At 48.7% G+C, this 19078-nt stretch overlaps 1 protein-coding gene across 18 annotated transcripts in view; it reads left to right on the top strand.

Moving 5' to 3' along the window:
- Window positions 1-18737, top strand: part of SEC31A (SEC31 homolog A, COPII coat complex component) — a 39772-nt gene extending 21035 nt beyond the window's left edge. For 3 of the 18 annotated variants that reach the window (XM_040556488.1, XM_040556483.1, XM_040556484.1), the window contains 12 exons: window positions 97-242; window positions 1999-2172; window positions 2732-2905; window positions 5551-5643; window positions 6294-6420; window positions 6980-7336; window positions 10641-10688; window positions 12048-12106; window positions 13979-14245; window positions 14620-14739; window positions 17333-17404; window positions 18142-18737. In XM_040556488.1, coding sequence (XP_040412422.1) covers window positions 97-242; window positions 1999-2172; window positions 2732-2905; window positions 5551-5643; window positions 6294-6420; window positions 6980-7336; window positions 10641-10688; window positions 12048-12106; window positions 13979-14245; window positions 14620-14739; window positions 17333-17404; window positions 18142-18321 — 1817 coding nt within the window. In that variant the 3' untranslated portion in view covers window positions 18322-18737. The remainder of the gene's footprint in view (window positions 1-96; window positions 243-1998; window positions 2173-2731; window positions 2906-5550; window positions 5644-6293; window positions 6421-6979; window positions 7337-10640; window positions 10689-12047; window positions 12107-13978; window positions 14246-14619; window positions 14740-17332; window positions 17405-18141) is intronic. The other 15 variants (XM_040556494.1, XM_040556489.1, XM_040556491.1 and 12 more) reach the window with 9 other exon arrangements.
- The last annotated feature ends 341 nt before the right edge of the window (window positions 18738-19078 follow it).

Below are 19078 nucleotides of genomic sequence, written 5' to 3'. Positions count from 1 at the left end.
TGCACAACAGGTGTTGAAAGCTTCCTGTGTGCCAGTAGCAATGGGGAGATCTGCGAGGTGGTTAACAAGCATCATCTTTGCTCCTGTTTTCCTTAGATCTCCTGGGTAACAGGCTGGAGAGCGAGGGGGACAGCCTTCTGCAGACGCAGGCCTGTCTCTGTTACATCTGTGCCGGCAATGTGGAAAAGCTTGTTGCCTGCTGGACCAAAGCTCAGGATGGAAACAGCCCCTTGTCTCTTCAGGTTGGTATTGCTGTGACGAAAGAGGTTGGAAGTAACAGACGGGGATCCTATGGTGCTTAAATCAAATGACCTGTGTAGAGTTTTGATGAAGATAGCTGCTTATCTACCAAGATGCAAAACTTTTGCTTCTGGAATGGGTGGTTTTAGTAGAAATGACAAGTATATATGGTATCAGAAATTACTTGGTGAGACACGATGGGCCTGGGGTCTATTCTGTTCTTTGTGGGGTTGGGCTAACACGCTTTCTGTATAAGAGGCCCATGGGAAGTCTGAGGGCCTAGAGTGCGTTTGTAAAGAAGTGACTTGGAATGGTCACATCTTCTGCAATAGGTGTATACTTGTATGTTTTTGTTTCTGGAATAGATGGCTTAAATATTAAGGGGGAGAAATCTAATAAATATGATTTAAATGTAGAGAAAAACTGTAGGAGGGTTCTCATGAACGTTGTCTCTAGGGGTTTGCATATACGAGGTTTGGTTTCCAGCAGTGAAATACATCGCATATAGCAAATATCTTGGGGGAATAGGAGGATTGATGACAGTGAAATGAAGCAATTATTGAGTAATTTATTTTATAGTGTAATCTTAGTTTCTTCCATCTGTTCACAGCCTTTGAAGGACAAGTTTCAGAAAGTACTCAAAGTAATGCTACCTGATCTTGCTGTAATTCTTTATCTTTAGAAAATTAAAGGGACTGGAGTAATTTGGATATTACTTTATTTTTTTCTCCCCACTTGCAAAGTGAAAAGTTCTTACCCATCTCTTGAGTGTGGTGGCTTTGTTAGACTTGACTTCTGTGTGAACTGACATTTTGATTCCGTTGTTTTGCTCTCTCAGTAATATTGAAAAATAAGTCATAATTGGTGTGCTTGTTAACTATGGTAAGAAACGGCTGAAAGTCCTACAAGCTGGTGGGTTTTGTGATAATTTTTTTACTTGCCTTTTTTGAAGTACTGATTCGTTAGGACAAATGCAAGTCTATTACTGAATAGTCAGTCAACACTCCTTATTAGCGAAGTATTGTTGAAATCCTTTGTGGTGCACTCTTTTAAATCCGTCATTAGATTTGAATGATGGCAAATGAGTATTTGCAGTACCTTGCAATATAATGTAGTTAGAGGAAGAAAATAGGAGAAGATGAGAAAACTACCAGGAACATGTTTCTGTAATTTAGCACTAGGTAGAAACCCAGCCCAGAGCACCTCTGGTAGTTGGGGATGTACAAGGAAGGCAAGACAAGGAGCGTTCCTGGTGAATACTGGGAAAACCCTCCTCACAGTAACAGCCAGAAAGCCATAGACAAGTCTCCCAGTGCAAGTGTTAGATGCTTTTGATTCAGGTGGTTAAGAACTGACTTAGTCAAATGTTGCAAACAGATAAAAAGCGCCCCAGCTTGAATAGCCCTACTCTGATAGTGGCGATGGGTGTGAAGCTTTCCATCCAGGCTCACTGCTCTCACCAGAAGTTTTTACAAAAGAATATTCTTCTGGTGCACGTGCTCAATGCTGCTAGGGCCCTGAGATCCTGTTTAATAACCTTATTCTTTTGGCATTGAGATGTAGCTGACACAGCTTTGCCATTTGAAGGCACTTGGTGCACAGTTGCTGTTTGCTGTTGTTGTCCCACGTTGCGCACAGGGGCATCCATCCAGCAAACCTGCACTTTTGGCCTGGACTTCTCATTGGGTCCTGTAGGGCTGCTGAGTAATGGGTTGGCTCTTGTTTTCATTTCTTGTTTCCTTTGTCCTGACCTCCTAGGATTTAATAGAGAAAGTCGTGATCCTGCGCAAGGCTGTGCAGCTCACCCAGGCTGTGGACCCGAATGCTGTGGGGGCCCTTCTGGCTGAGAAGATGAGCCAGTACGCCAACCTCCTGGCTGCCCAGGGCAGCATTGCTGCAGCTCTGACCTTCCTGCCCGCCAGCACCAACCAGGTATGTGGCCTCTGGGCTTCTTGCTCCCCCCTCACTGTTAACAGGCACACTTTGATCAAGCAAAGATCTCTGTGTAGTGCAGTGTTCACCTGCAAAACTGCCTTTGGAAAAACTCCTCAGTGTGGTGGTCAGGCTGTTGACCTTGCTGAGCTGGCAGCATGGCCTTGTTCTTCTCCATCTTTATTTCTTAGCCTCATCCTTGCAGCCACTGTCTGCCAACAAGGCTGTCATTGCTGGTACAAACCAGGTACATGTGTACCTCGGTACTTGCTTCTTTGCTTTCTTTCATTTTCCCCTCTTCCATCAGCTGGTATTAATAGGCAGGCTGGCTTGGGAGCGATGCAGCCTGAGGTGGGAAGCAGGTGCAGGTTTCCCAATGGCAGTAAGGCTGGCCCAGTAGCTGCCTTTCTACTGCAGGAAAGATGGATTCCAGTCCAGTAAAGCAGAGCAGGCTTCTTAGAGGGGCAGCTTGTTGGCGTGTGGCTGGTCAGCTGCTCGGTGGGATGCACTGGGTGGTGGGCAGTGCAGTTAACCTTCTTTCCTTGTCCTCTGTCCGCAGCCAAACATCGTGCTGTTACGGGACAGGCTTTGCAGAGCCCAAGGGGAGCTGCCAGTGAGACAGGAGGCCGTCAAGGCACCGTATGACAGACAGCCCATGCCCAAAGGACGAGCTGGCCCTGTGGCAGGGCAGATGCAAGGGCCTCAGGCCCCAGCACAGCAGTATTACCAACAGGTAATTGTGTTTTGGCAGTTGCTGCAAGACATCGTGCTTGGGTTCTGGAGCATGATGCAGAGGGCACTTTGTTTTCTGTTCTCTTGGGCCATGCTGGGGCTCTGAGATGCACCTTCCAAGCAACCTGGGGGGGGGCGGGAATGATAGGTGCTGCTCTTCAATCAGTGCGGATGCCTTATTTATTCATCATCTGGAAATATCCCTCACACCTTGTCAAGTAGCCTGGGTTTGAAGATGAGTTTGAAAAGCCCTCCTGACCATGCTTAAGGGGAGTGTAGGTAGCATGGGCAGCAGGTGGGATGGTAGCAGGCCTGGGCTGAGCGTCAGCTGTGCCAGAAGACAGACCAGGTGAGTATGGGACTGTGGGGGCTGGGAGCTGTGCTGGGATGAAGAGGAGGACTGGGGAGGCAGGTGCCCTGGTTTTACCTGCAGGCTGAGGATGGCGCTCATCAGACTAGGAGGCGGGATGCTGGCCACAGCTTTTTGCAGAGCGGAGTTGCACTCACGGCATGGCTCTTGGCCATGTGCAGAGGAGGTGGGTGCAGGCACAGGCGTGTCACTGCACTTGGAGCACAGAAAAATGGGGGCAGGATGGGAGAACGGCTGGGACGAGGTGGGGAGGTGGGCTTTGTTCCCTCCCTCTTAATGACTGGGGGTGCCTTTGCCTTCTCTTGAGGGTGTTAACAAGGCAGCCTTCTGAAGGGACAAAGCCTTCATCCCGTTTGTACAGCGTTACCTTGCTAACACAATTGTCTCTGATGTTAAATGCATTGCTGCTAATAATGAACTCAGCTATTCTGTGCTGCCTGTCTGACCTCCCTTCCTGTAACCAATGAGCTGCAATGAGAAGCGATGCTACGTTTCCCTTTTGGCTGTGGAAAACAGCACCTTGCCTCTAGATGGCATGAGCTTAGCAATGCTTTTCACAACACAGTCCCCCATTTCTCCTCCTGTCTCCCAAATGCCTCAAGCTATTATTTAAGAAAGCTGAGCACATGATTAAAAGCCTGCAAGTATCACAGGCCCTGGAGCACACTGAGGGATTTGCCCTCTGTGCTCTTGGCTTTGTGCTCAGCAGGAGCTACAGGAAGGGCTTGCAGCACACAGGGCCAGGTCCAAGGGGTGCCCAGTGGTGTGTTGGTGAACCAGAATGGAAACAAATTACATACTTAAGCCTTATTATCTCTTGGTTGATTTTTTTTTTTCCCTTTTAAGCAAGTGGGTATATTTGACTTGCGGAAAACAGACTCCACAATCAATAAGATTGTAAAGTAGGTATGTTTATTCAGCACTGAGCAGCACGGGGGGTAGTCCCACTGAAGTCGTGCGCACCTGACGCAGCAATTTGCCGTGGTTATATGCAGCAAAGAGTTACATATGCATGAAGTTTCACGATGAGCCTATACATATTCATAATCTGTCCCCGCTTCATATTAAAATTAGTTCCAAGGAGTAATTTCCATAAACTCCTCCCATCTGCGCTTGCGCAGTGTATTCTGGTGGTGGTCGTCGGGGGTCGTGGGGATGAAGATTGAAGACTCTTCCTTGTCACCGCTGGTTGACTTTTTGTCCTTGTGCAGACTCAGTTGATCCTTGGCTCTTGTCCATCCGCAGGACCAGTTTCTACCAGTTTCTTAAGATAGGCTCACACTCTTATTAGGAGACTGACCTTGGTAAGGGGCCCAAGGCTTCTTGCTTTAATTAATTTGCACAATGCACCGTAGTTAGCAAAGACACTAACTAGCATCCTAGTTTAATGCCATCGGTGCTCCATCTCTACTTGGTAAGAGTCTCCTAACTCCCTCTCCCATATTGGCTTGTTCCAGCTTGAGGCGGCATTTCTGTAATTGTTGTCCCTAATAGGAACATATCGTTAAACTTCCATTTCTTTTTGTCAGAGGATTTCACACCGTTTTTCATTTTTTTCAAATAAAAATGCACAAGTGATGGAGGGTGGACAAATCTTTTAGATAACTCCAGGGTTAAAAGCCTTATGCAGACGTTCACAGCAGCTGTTGTACAGCTGATGGCAGCATTGGCCTTGGCACTGCGCAGGGTTAGAGAAAGACGTACCGAAGTTGTTTGAGCTTTCCTTCTGCCTGCGCTCAGGGAGAAGCAGTTAGCATTAAGATGTTTGTGCCTGTGCAAGAGCTTAGTTTCAGATTTTAATTTCTTTAATGCATCAGAAGCTCAATTTAAATGCCTTGTGTGAAGCAGTACGTTTGAATGTAACAAAGGATTTGTGATTTCCAGCTGTGGTTAGCGATGCTCAGTGCCATGCAGTAGCCTGATGGGAGCTTCTGCAATAGGAGTACGTGATAAAAAGGGCTTAGCAGTAGTCATGTTGTGGGCAAACCCAGCTTCGCTGGCACATGTAACGCTGCACTCGCTCCACAGCCTTTTGTAGCTTCCTCTTCACTGTGCTTCATCTTCACTTTGTGATTCACTTCGGCTCCAGTGCATGGTGATTTCAGCAGTCCTGAATGCACTTTTTCTCCTTCCTGTGTGATTTTTTTTTTGGCTTTGTTGGAAGTGCCAGCATGCAAACCTTTCTCTGTTCACTTCTTTGCATCTCAGTTTGTGAAACCCTTTAGACTTTCTTAATGTTTTGTTTTCCATGATTGGTGTTTCTTTGTTCAATTCAGGTTAGAATTGCCCCTACTGTCACTACCTGGAGTAACAAAACTCCCACTGCCCTTCCCAGCCATCCTCCTGCAGGATGTCCCTCTGACACACAGGTATAACCTTCATTACTCCTCTCTGAGCCCCTGCTCCACCCCGTAAGTCCCCCGGTGCAGGCTGCGTGCTTGACGCAGTCTGGCGCGGGTAGGCGGAAGGAGCAGCAGCTTTCACTGTACTCAGGTTTTGCTCCTCTGCATCCTCTGTTGTACATTTTTGTTTTTTAAAAAAAAAAAATAATTCATTTTTTCACCTTCACCCAGATGAGTGGCTCTGGCAGGCCTCACATGGTAGCTCAGGGTGATCTGAGTCCAGTCCGTGCCCCACACTGGGATATTTCAAGTGTGACAATATGTTTTTTCTCCCTCCTCTCTCCTGTGACGCGTCAGAGTTAACGTGAAAGTCATTCAGTTGAAAGCTGTGGATGGCAGGGCTCTCTCAGACTCGCTGGGCGGCAGGCAGTGCTGGCGAGGAGCTCTGCCTCGAGCAGGAAGCTGCGTGCTCCTCTGCTGCTGCTGAAGTCGCGCTGCACATGCAGGCTGTGTTTTGTGTCACGCAAGTGTTTGCCCCTGTGCCGGTGGCTTTTCAGGGAAGGTGGCTTCAGGCCTCTTAACTGTGAACTGATGATTCCGTTACGGTTCTGCTTCGGCGCTGCTGACCATCACTGACTAAATCCTACCTCCCCCCACGCTTTTTCCTCGTTTCACAGGGAGACAACCCACCTCCTCCAGGATTCATCATGCCGGGAGCCGTTAACCCCAGCGCGCCGCAGCCAGCCGCGTCCTCAGCGTACAGCATGTACTCGCAAGCAGGGGCCCGGCCTGCGTACCCGCAGAGTGAGTAGCTGCAGCTCCCCTCTCCCTCCCGCCCAGCTGGACTGGCCAGGTGATAATGGGGGACGTTACTGGGGGCAGCCAGCCCCCTCCTTGGCGTTGGGAGGGTTTAGACCAAGCCAGTCCGATGCTTTTTGGCCAGAATCTCCTGAGGTGACCTCAAGAGATGGGTGGAGAAGAGATGGTGAAGTTGAAGAGCTGCGGGGCCCCTGGTGAAAGGCTGTGAGCTTGCATTGGCTCCCCGAGGATGTGGTTCACTTCCTGGGCATAGGCTTGCCATTGATGCAAACCCTTCCAAGAGGCACCGTGGGGACTGCAGCGGTCCAGAACCCTGCTGAGGGGCGTGGTGGCTCAGGGGAGGAGGAGAAGGGGGCTCCCTGCAGCCGAGGCCATCCTCCCACTTGGCTCCCAGTGCAAGGCTGAGGTTGGGAGCGGTTCTCAGCTGGCTGGCAGTGCTGGGAGCGCCAGGCTTTGGTCTGAGGGGGGAAGGGGCAGGAAGCAGAGAAAACATGCCCCTTTGTCCTGAATTACTGACTGAATCTCTTCTTTTCTCCATTTGTAGCATATCAGGCCACACAGCAGTACTCTTTCGGAACGGGGGGACCAGCTCTCTATCAGCCTCAGCAGCCTCTCTCTGCCCCTGCTTCAGCCTCTTACCCGAACCCTGCCACTAACACCACCCCTCCCTACCTGCCCTCTGCCCCTGCCCACCCTGCGACCACCCCGCTGTACCCGGGGCAGCCTCAGCCCTCCCCCACCGGCCCCAACCCTGCCTCTTCCTTCCCCCTCCCTCCTTCTGGTGCATCCTTTCAGCATGGCAGGCCAGGACTTCCAGCAACTTCTGTGGCTTATGCATTGCCTACTGGACCAACAGGTACTCTGCCTGCAGCCAGTGACCTTCCTGCATCCCAGAGAACAGGTCTGCGCTTGGACGGGGGGCAGGCGGGGAGAGGGCGGGTTTATTAGCTCGGTAACTCACATGCCTGTGTGCACACTGCCTTGTGAATGCTCTGTACCAAGTTGGCTTGTGCCAGTTGAAAGCATTTCTAAACCACGTGTCATCGTCTCTGTGCATCTGGTGATGCTACGGTCGTGTCGCTGCAGCCAGGGCTTCCTGATCAGGCTGGGTCTGCCTTGTGCCAGCGAGACCTCCCTGCATGCGCACAGCTTGCGTGTGGCCCAGGACGTGGTGCTCCAGCATCGTCTCCTTAGGAGGCTGTTGTATCCAGCGGATGGGTGGTGGCGCAGCATTAACCTCCTGAGGCTGGCACCAAAACCTGCCACCTGCTGAGCGAAAGAGAAAAATGAGCGAGTTCTCATAATTGCTGCAGAGCAAGTCCCAGTTATTCCCGCAGAACACTTCTGCAAATGGAATTCGTCAGCTTGTCCCTGTTTTGTGAGCAGCAGGTCAAGCCCAGGACTGGCAGCGTGTTTAATTCAAATGGCATTTCCTGTGGCATCAGCTCACTTTTTTTTTTTCCCCTAGCCACGTAGCACAGTGGGGTTTACTGTAGCTGTCAATGCCTTAAAAGATAATCAGAAGTGATTTAGAAATGCTTTTACATGGCCTCTTTCCCAAATGTTAATCAGAAGCAGCTGTGCGTGGCTGGCCCTAAGAGCATGTTTGAGCACACACCAAGGTGAGGAGCGATGTCTCCTGGCGGCCCTCGGGACTGCCGGAATGTATTTGTGCTTGCTGTGGGACACTGACCTTGCTGAGTTTAACAAATCTGTCTCTTGGCTGGCAGCCCTGTTAAAACAGCAGCTTGGTGTACATCGGGCCTTGCAGGAAACGTGCTTCACATCCAGGGGTCCAGCTGGAGAGTCAAGGACCAGACCTAAGAGCAGAGGGGATGTTAGGCAGGATCTGAGGGATGTTTCAGGGACGCTGACTGGCTGGCCCTAAGGACCACACTGTGACTCCCTGTCGTTGGGGTGACGCAGTGCAGAAGAGGCATCTTGCCTTGGTGTTGGCAGCAGACCTGCGAGTAGGTGCTGCTGGAGGCTGGGAGCACACCGTGAGCACACTGCCTTCGCTCACAGGCACGTGTTTTTGGCAGAAATGTGCTCCAGTAAGAAACACAAAGGAACGCAGTGGGGCAGCCTTCGGGGCTGTGAGGCAGGGAAGAGGTGTTTTCCCTCCATCCTGCAGCCACGCTTGGTGTCCTCTCTGTTACCCTTGCAGATACCCTACTGGGACCTCCCTCGTCCCTTTGTTATGGGACGAATCAGACGTGAATCTCTAAGCCGGAGGGATTAATGAAAATGTAGAGGAAGAGTTGTTGGAAAGGCTCCTGGGCCTAGGGGTTGGAGCAGCACACGATAATGCAGACAGCGTTGCTCCTGCATCTCCAGATAGATGCAGGGAGCAAGAAAACTGTTTGTTCTTATCCGTTTTACTACTGTGCTTGCGTCACTGGCAGGCACGTTGGAGGTGGTCGCTCACGAGGTTTGTGGCGTTAACGGCGCGGTGCTGTGATCCGTGGTGCGCGCTCAGCAGGGGAGGCTCTCTGCTTCCCCAGCAGTAGAAACAACGGACAGCGAGGATGACACCGGCCTATTTTTAACACCCTTGTGCAATTCACATCGGCTGCGGTCTCACACATCTATCCTCGGCCACTGTAATAGAAGGGAAGTTGAAGTAGTCATGATCAGCGTTCCCTTGCCATGTTTCCTTCCAAACTGAAGAGCTGACTGCTGTGCTTTTTACACATTCTTCTGAGAAACCGCCAGCGCTGTTTGCATTTCTCCCCATAGCCGTGGTGAGAAGGCAGCCGGCACGAGGCGCCAGGCCCTCAGGAACCCAGTTGGAGTGTGATTTCCAGGGCTGTGTGGCAGGGGTGGGCTTCAGGGCACTGCGACGTGTGCCGGAACCGGGCTACTGGCGCGCAGCCGCTGCCTGCAGCTAGAGAGCCGTCGAGAAGGTAGAGGTACCCAACAAGCGCACACTGTCTCCTTCTCATTTATACATTACTCCTTTCAAAAAACACACAAATAGGAAGGGGAAAAAAAGCTTGCTGCGTAAATGCTGCAGTTAGTGTGTCTAGGCTTTATATGCTTCGTCAGCAACACATCTTCCAGAAAAGCAACACTGCTCAGGGCAAGGTGCCTTGGTATAAGATCCCCCAGAACTGCAGCAATAAATCTTAGCTGTAACTCTGTCTGTTGTGATGCAAAGCATGTAGCTGCGCTGGTCATGGCTTTGGAGTGCTGTGCTTCTGGGTTTTGTGGTGGTCTGGTACAGGAACATCAGGTTTCACTTTGCAAATGCGATTCATTAAGGGTGGCTGGGAGAATGATCTAAAATTCGGAGTCTTGAATAGCACCCAGCCTGTGAACTGGTTTGGGTTTAGAGATGCACTTAAAAATAAACAGTTCTATTAAGATCTCAGATTTTTTGCAAGTGTATACAACCTTAGTATGTCAAGCCATACTTAGAGCTCCAGTCAGCAACTAAGCCCATCTTTATTTTCATTTTCAGCATCTCTCTTTGAACCTGCTTTGAAGGGAGTTGTAGTTTTCAGGGTCTTGAATCTTGTTTCATATTGTGAGCTAAAGGACGTGTTTGCAGCAGAGCTACAGGCACATCAGACCAACATCAGGGACAAGAATTGTTAAATCCTGGTGTTTCTCTTCTCTTTGAAATGGTGAACAATGTGTTGGCTCTGTGGTGCCATCTGGGTTTGTTGCTTGGCCAGCAGGCAGAGCATCTTTTCGCACAGGTATAAGGCTCCTGCTTCTCCAAGGTACAAATGAGAGCCTTGACTCAGGAAAATAGGTGACATCCACCTTGAAGTCAAACCCTCAAAACATCTCCTGAAAAACTTTCTGCAATGGTAAAGTGATGGTGAGAAGATGGTTGCTAAGAGTAATGGTCTGTCAGTTGTGCTGGCCTGCGGGAATAGAAGATGAGAACACAGGAAGAGATAAAAAAGTGGGCCAGGACTCCGCAACTTCTCTTAGAAGTGACTAGAAACACTGTTTTACTGCATGGCGAGAGGAAGGGATTTGTTTTCGGGGTAGACAGACAAAAGCAATTTCACAGGGTGGGTTGGTCAAATGACTCCTGTCTCTCAATTGACTTTTTAATTAAGTTAGGCATTTTTCTCCTGACTTCTCATGCTTATTGAAACTAAATCGCTCATTTAAAATTACAGGCAGATTGTCTTATTAGTTTTTAAGAAAAACTTTTTTTTTTGGTTCTCTTTGCGTTTTATCTGCAGAAAACTTACCAGCTCAAGACCAGGCCTCTCCCCTGGCAGGTGAACTAGGTACCTCTTACGCTGAAAATGATTACAGCCACTATGTGAAATTAATTAAACAAACATCAATAATGCATACGTTTCTCGGAGAACGTTAAGTGCAATGCTGTTTGCCAATTAAAATTTAATCAAGTCAAACTTTAATTCCTTAATTAAAACCAATAACAACATATCTGGAGTTTTTAACCACAGAATCAAATGCTGTTTTGCCCTTTTTTTTTTTTTTTTAAAGCAAATTATTCCAGGAAATTAATATCAGACTGGGAGGTTTTCTTAATGTGCTAGCACTATCAGCACTGCAGAAGTTAGACTTCCTGTATCAGAAATACGCTGGGAAGGGATTTTGGTGATAGGGAGGAGCAGAGCCCCGGGGACGCTGGTACTGCCTTTGGTTCACGAGAAACCAGATGTGAAAGGGGGTTTAATTTGCTTTTCATTTACCCCACCAATGTGCTCTGGATGTGAAACTTGCTCAACAAAAGCACAGGAGAAAATTAAATTTCAGATCACTTGAACGAATTCTGCAGTGGTGTTATGTTCTGCTGTCTGAGGTGAATTGATCATTTGCTAAGTGAAAAACGCTGTGGTGAAAAAGTCCATTGGGCAAGGGTTTGGTTTGGGCTTTTTGTGGCTTTGTGCAATAAATCCTGATGGCTTGCCGAGCCAACGGTAAAGCTGACAGAAAATGCTGTGGTCCCGATGGCACGTGCTCTGCGCTGAGACGGGACCCATGTCTAACGCGCTAACGCTGAGCGTGCTGTGCTTGAGGAGCAAAAGGTTTGGCACAGAACACCACCCCGGCCTGGGGGTGAATCTGCTCAGACGTCCTCTGTTGTTCTTCAGCTCAAAACAAATTGGCCGTGTTGGACCAGGCTAGATTTGGTCGCCTTGATCCAGCAGCTCTGCTCTGCTTGCAGGGCACAAAGCACCCATAAACCTGCTATCGCTGGCAGGGGAAACCTGGCTTTATGGCTCCGTGTGTCTCCATGGTGGCTGGGTGATCTGGGCTGGAAATGTTTAAGGCTCCCCTTGCCTCTTATGCCTGTAATTACTGTGTTGTGTTGCTGGGGAACATGTATGAAAAAAGTACCAATGACTAATGTCATATGGGCAGGAGAAACCTTCGCAGGTAACTGTCAAATTGTATTAACGCAGGCGGTCTGTGTGGCAGAGCTGTGTTTGGGCCATGGTAGGCAAGTGCCTGCCTTTTCACAGGGTCCATCTGTTTAAAGCAGTTATCTGGCAAGAGACGTGCTGTTTAAAAACGAGACTCTGCTGGTAGAGCTGTGGCAGGGAGCCAGCCTGGCTGGGCTCAGAGGCAGCACCGTCTCTGAGGTACTCACGGTATCTGTTTTCTTTCTGTCCCAGGGCCTCAGAACGGCTGGAATGACCCTCCTGCCCTGAACAGGGCTGCGAAGAAGAAAAAGGTATTCAGTCTGGGAAGTCCTGCCTCGAAACGATTGAGTGCTGACCATTTCAAAAGCAGTAATTTAACCTGCTCTGGGGAAGCTTGTTGGCAGGAGAAGGAAAAAGAAGGGTTAGCTGCAAACTAAAGCCACGCCTTGTGAACAGAACGTGGCCTTCACGCATTTGCACTATGTGGTATCTCTCTCAAAATGGTTAGGCCTCTAGAGATGGTGATTTTGTGCTAGAGTTGTTGTCGATAACAGCATTGATTCTGGTTTGAATGAAGAGAATACCTTGGACTATGTTCAATGCAGTAAAGCAGATGAGTTTTTCCAGGGATGATACTTAAGCGAAATGATGAGGCTGTGCAAATTGTTATAGATTACTGACGATGCTGGAGCTGAAAGAAATTTATTCTGATTAAGGGGTGGACCCTGAGAGATCTGCTAAAAGTAAGATAATTTTCGTGGTACAGACAATGTAGTTCCGTAAAAACAATTTAGCTTATAGCAGGACAAAATAACTGGGGATGGTTGGCATAGAGCAGAGTGAGCCTTTTCATCCCCTGGTGCTGCTTTCGTCTTGCCTATCTCCCCAGCAGTCAGTATCACTTGCAGGTGCTGTTGGGAAGCAAGACAGTCTGGAGTATGTGAAGTGTTCGTCACAAGGAAAAAAAGCTGGAGCAGGCAAGATAAGGTCTGTGCCAAGGCGAGGGCAGAAGTCTCCTGTGAGCCTGGGGTTTTGGTCTCTGCAGCTGGTTTTGAAGCTGTTGGAGGACAGTCCAGGGGTGTTTTGAGTGCTCCTGGCTGTCCCCAGTGCTGGGATGTGTCCTACAGGCAGCATGCTGCCTTTCAGGCCTTCAGGTTCTTGGGTAGGAGGGGAAGAGTTGTCAGTGAGAACGACTGCCAGACCTGAGGGCTTGAGAAAAATCCTTCTGCAAACAGGGCCTTTGCTACCGCTGTGTGTGCATCACGGCCACAATTTCTGCCACAGCCGGGGCTTGGGGGTCGGCTCCCCTCCAAGGGAGGAGCCGTGTTTAGTCCCATTGCCCAGGTGAGTGTTGAGCAGCCCTGTCCGAAATGTTCGTACACTTGTTATGCTCATGTCCGCTGCGTGAGGTAGAGATGGGCTATTACAAAATGACACTCTACATAGGCTATCGTAAAAAAGCAGGACTGTCTCGCGTTTCATCCAACAGAATAATTTTCAACTGTTTTCTCCCTAACTAAGGATTTACTGGTTTGCTCTCAAAAGTCTACCATTGTGATTCACTGTATTTATAAGTGGTGGTGATGCAGTAACGGGAATATGTTTCTTGCTGTCCCAAACCACTAGATTAGTTCTGGCATCATTCCTTCAGGGTCGTGTTCAGTGTTCTGTAATAGTTCATTTTCTCTGTGCGCACCCAAAGAAACGTGCTTATAGGCATGGGAGCTCTCCTTTTCATTTGGATTCCCGGGTGATTTGTAGCAGAGACTAGCAGCTCATTTTCTTGTCTCTTCTCTCTACCAAATGTTTCCAAAATATCCACAAGTAAAGACTGGCTGATGCTCAGGGACAAATCTGAACTGCTCTCATAATCTGTCTCAGTGAAAACCTGTTTGCCAGAAGCTTGAAAGCCTTTCAGAAGCTTTCTCGGTGTGTGTTGCAAGCTGTGACCTACGTACTGCATGGGCAGAAAATTTAGATATTAGGTGTAGGTGGTTCTTTGCATGCAGCTGCCATCAGAAGAAGGGGATTCTGTATCTCCATCGATGCGGGGTATCACCCTGTACCGCAGGGGCTCAGCACCTCACCTGGCTGAGCTCCCAGGTGCTGGCGTGGGGAAGTCGGTGGGAGCTGGATGCTGCGCTCTGCCACCAGCAGTGTTGACGCTATTCCTTCTTCCCCAGGTCCCCGATAACTTCATGCCCCCGGTCCCCATCACGTCCCCCATCATGACCCCGCTGGCAGACCCGCAGTCTCAGATGCAGCAGGCTCCGGCACCGCCCGCGGGCGCTCCCAGCTTCCAGGCTCCGCAGCTCCCCGCGGGGCAGCCGGCGCTGCAGGGCCCCTACCCGCCTGCCCCCCAGCCCCTGGGGCCGTGCATCGTTCCTCCCGCTGTCTCCAAACCCAGCACCGAGGGGGCTCCGGGGGCCCCAATTGGCAATGCCATCCAGGTAACGTGACCCCGCTGTTTGGCGGTGGGGGGTTTGGACGTCAGCAGAGGCCTGTGGGATGGGAGGCTTGCTGTACTTCAGACATGCTCTGCAGAGTTCTTAAGCACTAGTTTTGTGCCATGATGGCCTTTGGCTCCTGTAGCCTCCGCCTAGCTGCTCTCTTTGCAGTTAATTCACTAGTAATATGGAGTAACGAGCTGTTTCCTTTGCAACTCCAGAGGGAGTGGCAGCAGATGCTCATCATGTCACCTCCACGCACCCGCAGGGAAGAGGTAGAAGTTGTGCCAAGCTGGCTAGTAGTGCGACTGGGTTTAGTTAAAAAGGACGTGTGGTAGCAGAGTGATCTGGGAGGCCTGACTTGCTCTGTTTCTTAGCACGTGCAGGCACTGCCAACAGAGAAGATAACCAAGAAGCCCATCCCTGAGGAGCACCTTATTCTGAAGACCACATTTGAAGCTCTTATCCAGCGGTGCCTGCTGTCTGCCTCCGATCCAGTAAGTCTCTGCAGTGTTCCCAGAGTGTCCCTGTGTTGAGGGGCATGCACTGGTAGCTTCAGCTAGGCTGGCCATCACAGCCCGTCAGGAGGCTGCTTTGAGCAGCCACAAGCAATGCGTAGAAAAGCCACGTACAAAGGGCATGTGGGAATTTGGGGGCAGAGCGCAGCCCTGCTGACAGCCCAGCTGCCCAAGCAGCTTTGCTGTGGTTTCTTGTTGTCCTCAGCATGGGCAGAGCACAGTGGTGCTGTTCAGAGCCAAGGAGATCCTGTTGGTGATAACCCGCTGCAGGAAACAACGAGTAGCTGAGGAGTGGAAGGTTATGAGCTGTAACACAGCCACTGGAGCTGGACAGGAAAAACATATCCTGTGGCAGTCGGTTCATTCTGAGCGAGCCATCCATCTCCAAGCTTCTCATTTATCTCCAGCAGTCAGTGAAGAACACACTGCCCCACAGCCCAGGTGCTGACGGTTCACCTCGTGCCTGCTGCATGCTGAAAGGTGGATGATGAAGGCTGGGGGTGTCAGGGGGGCCTCCCTGTGCTCGGTCAGCAGCCCAGACTCACTCTTCTGTGCTACCAGGAGCTGAGCTGTCAGAGAGCTCCGTGGCTGTGGGAGTATATTGGGCATTCGACGCCACTAGCGTTAGGTCTGCTGTACCATTTCAGCTGGCTCTCTAGTTTTGACTTGATGTTTGCAGGTACTTCTTTCCCCCTTGGGTCTCAGCGCAACAGTTTAATGGCGGACTCACCCGATTCCTCCTTTGCAGAGCTTTTTAGAGGCCATAAACCCTGCTTTGGATGCAGCCCATAAGGTTCAACAGCATTTGGTTGCTCAAAATCTTGTTTTTAAAAGTTACCCTGTAGAACAGAGGGGTAGAAGAAGCCAGATAGTGCAGGAGGCCCTCTGACCTTTTATTCCTTGAATGAGTCTTCCCTCTTCTCCTAGACACACAACAAAGGCAAAAGCATTCAGTTCACATCTGTACCCAGGGATTGCTTTTCTGCTCTGCCAACACAATTTGCTTCCTTGCTTCTTGTTCAGTCTTTGTTCTTAGGCAGAGCAAGCGTTCCTGACACGTGGCGCTGAGAAACACTGCCCTGACTGTTTCCGTCAGTTGTTGTCGGCACATGCACAGGCACTGCTCAGTCATTGTATACCAAGGGGGAAAATGGGTACATGAAGAGCGTTACTGCTTAGGGCTGGAACGGGAAGCAGAGAGTCAGGAAAACAAACAACTTCAACTTGTGCCTAATTTCCTGTGGCTGGAGAGATGTCTTGCTGCATATGGAGCACAAGTTATTTTTCCTTTCCTTAGCCATTTGTAAAATCAAGTAAACTCATGGATCTTTTCACAGGTTTTGAAAGAAACGTAGGAAGGTCATGTATCCGAGGGCATTACAAAGTCCAAAAGGCCGTTCCTTAGCCGTTCCTAGCATGCTCTCTCTGTACGTGCCTCAGTCCCTTGACAACATAGCCACTGCTGAGGGGACTTGCACAAGTGGCACGAGAGATCTGTGGCCTGTGTTCTCCTCTATGCCCTTTGCCATCCAAGCAGCTTCCCCTAATTTCTGGCACAGCAGGCAGCCACCAGCCTGTCTTTACACCTGAGCTAGAGCATTCCCTGACTTTTGTTTTCTCTCTGCAATTACTTAACCGAGGGAAAATTTCCCAGTAGCCGGGCAAGATGGCACTACCCTAGATGAAGATGTATTGATGTGTGTACTGATGGAGGAGAAAGTTCCAGTACTTACATGCACTGATACCATTTCTACTGCTATTGACCTTCTACTTCTTTTTGCTTTTGTAATTGTAACCTGGATGATTTATTTCTGCTGTTTCTTGTTATTTTGGCCTAAAATCTTTTATTTCCGTAGCTGTTTGTAAAAACAAGCGGATAAAAATGCATTTCCCTAGCAGTTGCAGTGGCACTCCATGTGAAATTTAATGGGATTATTTTAATAGTCTTTTGTGGTAAGGTCATCCCAGAGACACCAATGGGTGGTTCACTCTATCATGGAAGTGGAAAGAATCTTTAAGAACAGGTACGATTAGGCTATTAGTTTTTCTGTTGACAGTGAAAACTTATAAACAAGTTTTTGGTTTTACTAGTCATATAATGAAAAATACAGCTAGAATTTGCTGTAAATGATAATGGAATTGTGCATACTCAGGCTTCAATGACTGCATGTGCCCCTAAGCTCTCCATGACATTATTAGATATTTAATTCCGGTAATATTTTTTCCAACTGTTACAGTGCTTTGCCAGTGAACCATAAAACAGTGCTCCTGCTGCAACTCGTGCTTTTGTCACTTGGCACACCAGCTATATCTGCGGGTTTTGCAAGTGTCCCTTTGGATGTACCTGTAAAGCTTACTATACCTGATAGGTAATGAGAACAGTTGTAGGTGGAGAACTGCGGTCATATCATCTGGTCTTTCCTAGCAAAACCAGGGGAGAAAAATTAAAATTGTGTTAACAAAATGTTTTCAACCGAGGAATTTGATGGGTTACGTGGACTTCTTTGCAGTGGAATCAGCTCAGAATGGTGTCCTTACTGTTGCTAGTTTTTAATGTGTTTTTCTTTTGCAGCAAACCAAAAGAAAACTAGATGATGCGAATAAACGCCTTGAATGTCTATACGATAAACTTAGGGAACAGACAGTAAGTTTGTGTTTTGTGGGTTTTGTGTTTTTTTTTTTTAACATTTCACCCTCCATCAGATACTGGAGGCTATGGCTAGGAATTGTCGTGGCCCCCTTTGCAGTATGTAGCCACTGTGACTGTTCATTTCCGGAAGCGTGCTTCAGATGTGCCTGTGCAGACTTGGCAGTGTTGTGGGGTCACAGTGTTTATGGCCCTGTGCAGGGACTGAGGGCAGAGCCCCTTGCAGTAGGCAATAGGGGGATTGCGTCAGGAGGGTCCCAGTCCCAAGCTGGCAGAATCGAACAACAGAGTTTCCCCACTCCCAGTAAGGACCCACTCCCAGTAAGGAATGTGAGATGCATGCAACCTGGAGTCAAAAAAAAAAAAAAAAAAAAGTTGCAGACATCCGAGGCTCACAGACTTGATTGGAAGTCAGAAGTTTGAAGATCTGGTATCTTTTCCAAAGGCTTCCAGAAGGTCTGTGGTAGAATAACAGACTGGCTTTATATCTCTTAGTACCTCTGTAGTGCTATCTTCTGCTTGAAGGCTGCTGTCGCACTTGCCAGCAGCTGTGCCCAGGGTGGAGCACCTCCAAAGGTTGCTATCCTTAAATCAAGGACCTAATTCCTGCACCTCCTTGAGGGCCAGAGATTGCACTCAGGACTAACTAGCACTGTTACTTTTTCAGGACTTAAGTTGTTCTAGCACTGTTACTTTTTCTCTGTGCTGAGCTGCCTTGTCTGGCTTCCTTACAGCTCTCTCCAACCATCATCAGCGGCTTGCACAACATTGTGAAGAGCATCGAAACCCGCAACTACATGGAAGGACTGAACATCCACACGCACATAGTCAGCACCAGCAACTTCAGTGAGACCTCGGCTTTCATGCCTGTTCTGAAAGTTGTCCTCACCCAGGCCAATAAGTTGGGTGTCTGAAGAAACCCTACACTTGCAAAGCCCGCGATGGAGGCTTATCCAAAGAAGTGCATTTCTACAGCAAACATGCAAGAAATGGACCAAATGCTAGTCCTCATGGCATGTTGCAGTAGAGCGCTGACAAATGGCATTACACTCTCCCTGCAGAATATTTTAGGCGGGCCTTGGAGCCCTGGTGCTTTTCTTTTTATTTTAATCGTTTCCTCATCCCTAATGATTGGTCTACAAATAGTGTATTTAATGGATGATACCCCGTATTGTCAGTTTTTAGATGCATGTTATACTGCTAAACAGCGGCTTTTAATAACAGATGTATGTGTGAAAACAAAAAGATAGGTTGTGTATCAGACCCTAAAACAGATTCTTCCCCTGCACCCCGCTGTTCCTTATCCACCGGATTAAAGAGTCTGATCCTATTATAAGTGTATTTGGTCTTTCATTTTATGAAGCTGCTTGCAAATCTGTTATAACAATTTACATGTTAAATAGCTTAATTTTGCACAGGGGAAACTGAGCGAAAAAGAGGCTACTGTGATATTTTCAATAAATGTTAATTTATTAAAATGTGTCTTGATGAAGTGCAACTTGGAGAGTTTGAACCTGGATTACAGTGGGGCAGCTTTATCTTGCTTCAGAGATACAAGGATATGTTGATCTCGCATGGATCATGAAAAAGCTCTGCTTAACATTTACACTGAGATGTTTACATTTCAAGGGTTCTGAACGCATCTGCATGCATTTTTCAAAGGCTAAGAGC

The sequence above is a fragment of the Cygnus olor genome, chromosome 4 (assembly GCF_009769625.2).
Source record: "Cygnus olor isolate bCygOlo1 chromosome 4, bCygOlo1.pri.v2, whole genome shotgun sequence".
Lineage (NCBI taxonomy): Eukaryota > Metazoa > Chordata > Aves > Anseriformes > Anatidae > Cygnus > Cygnus olor.
The sequence above is the reverse complement of the archived record's forward strand: the minus strand, read 5'-3'. Positions and strand labels throughout refer to the sequence as shown.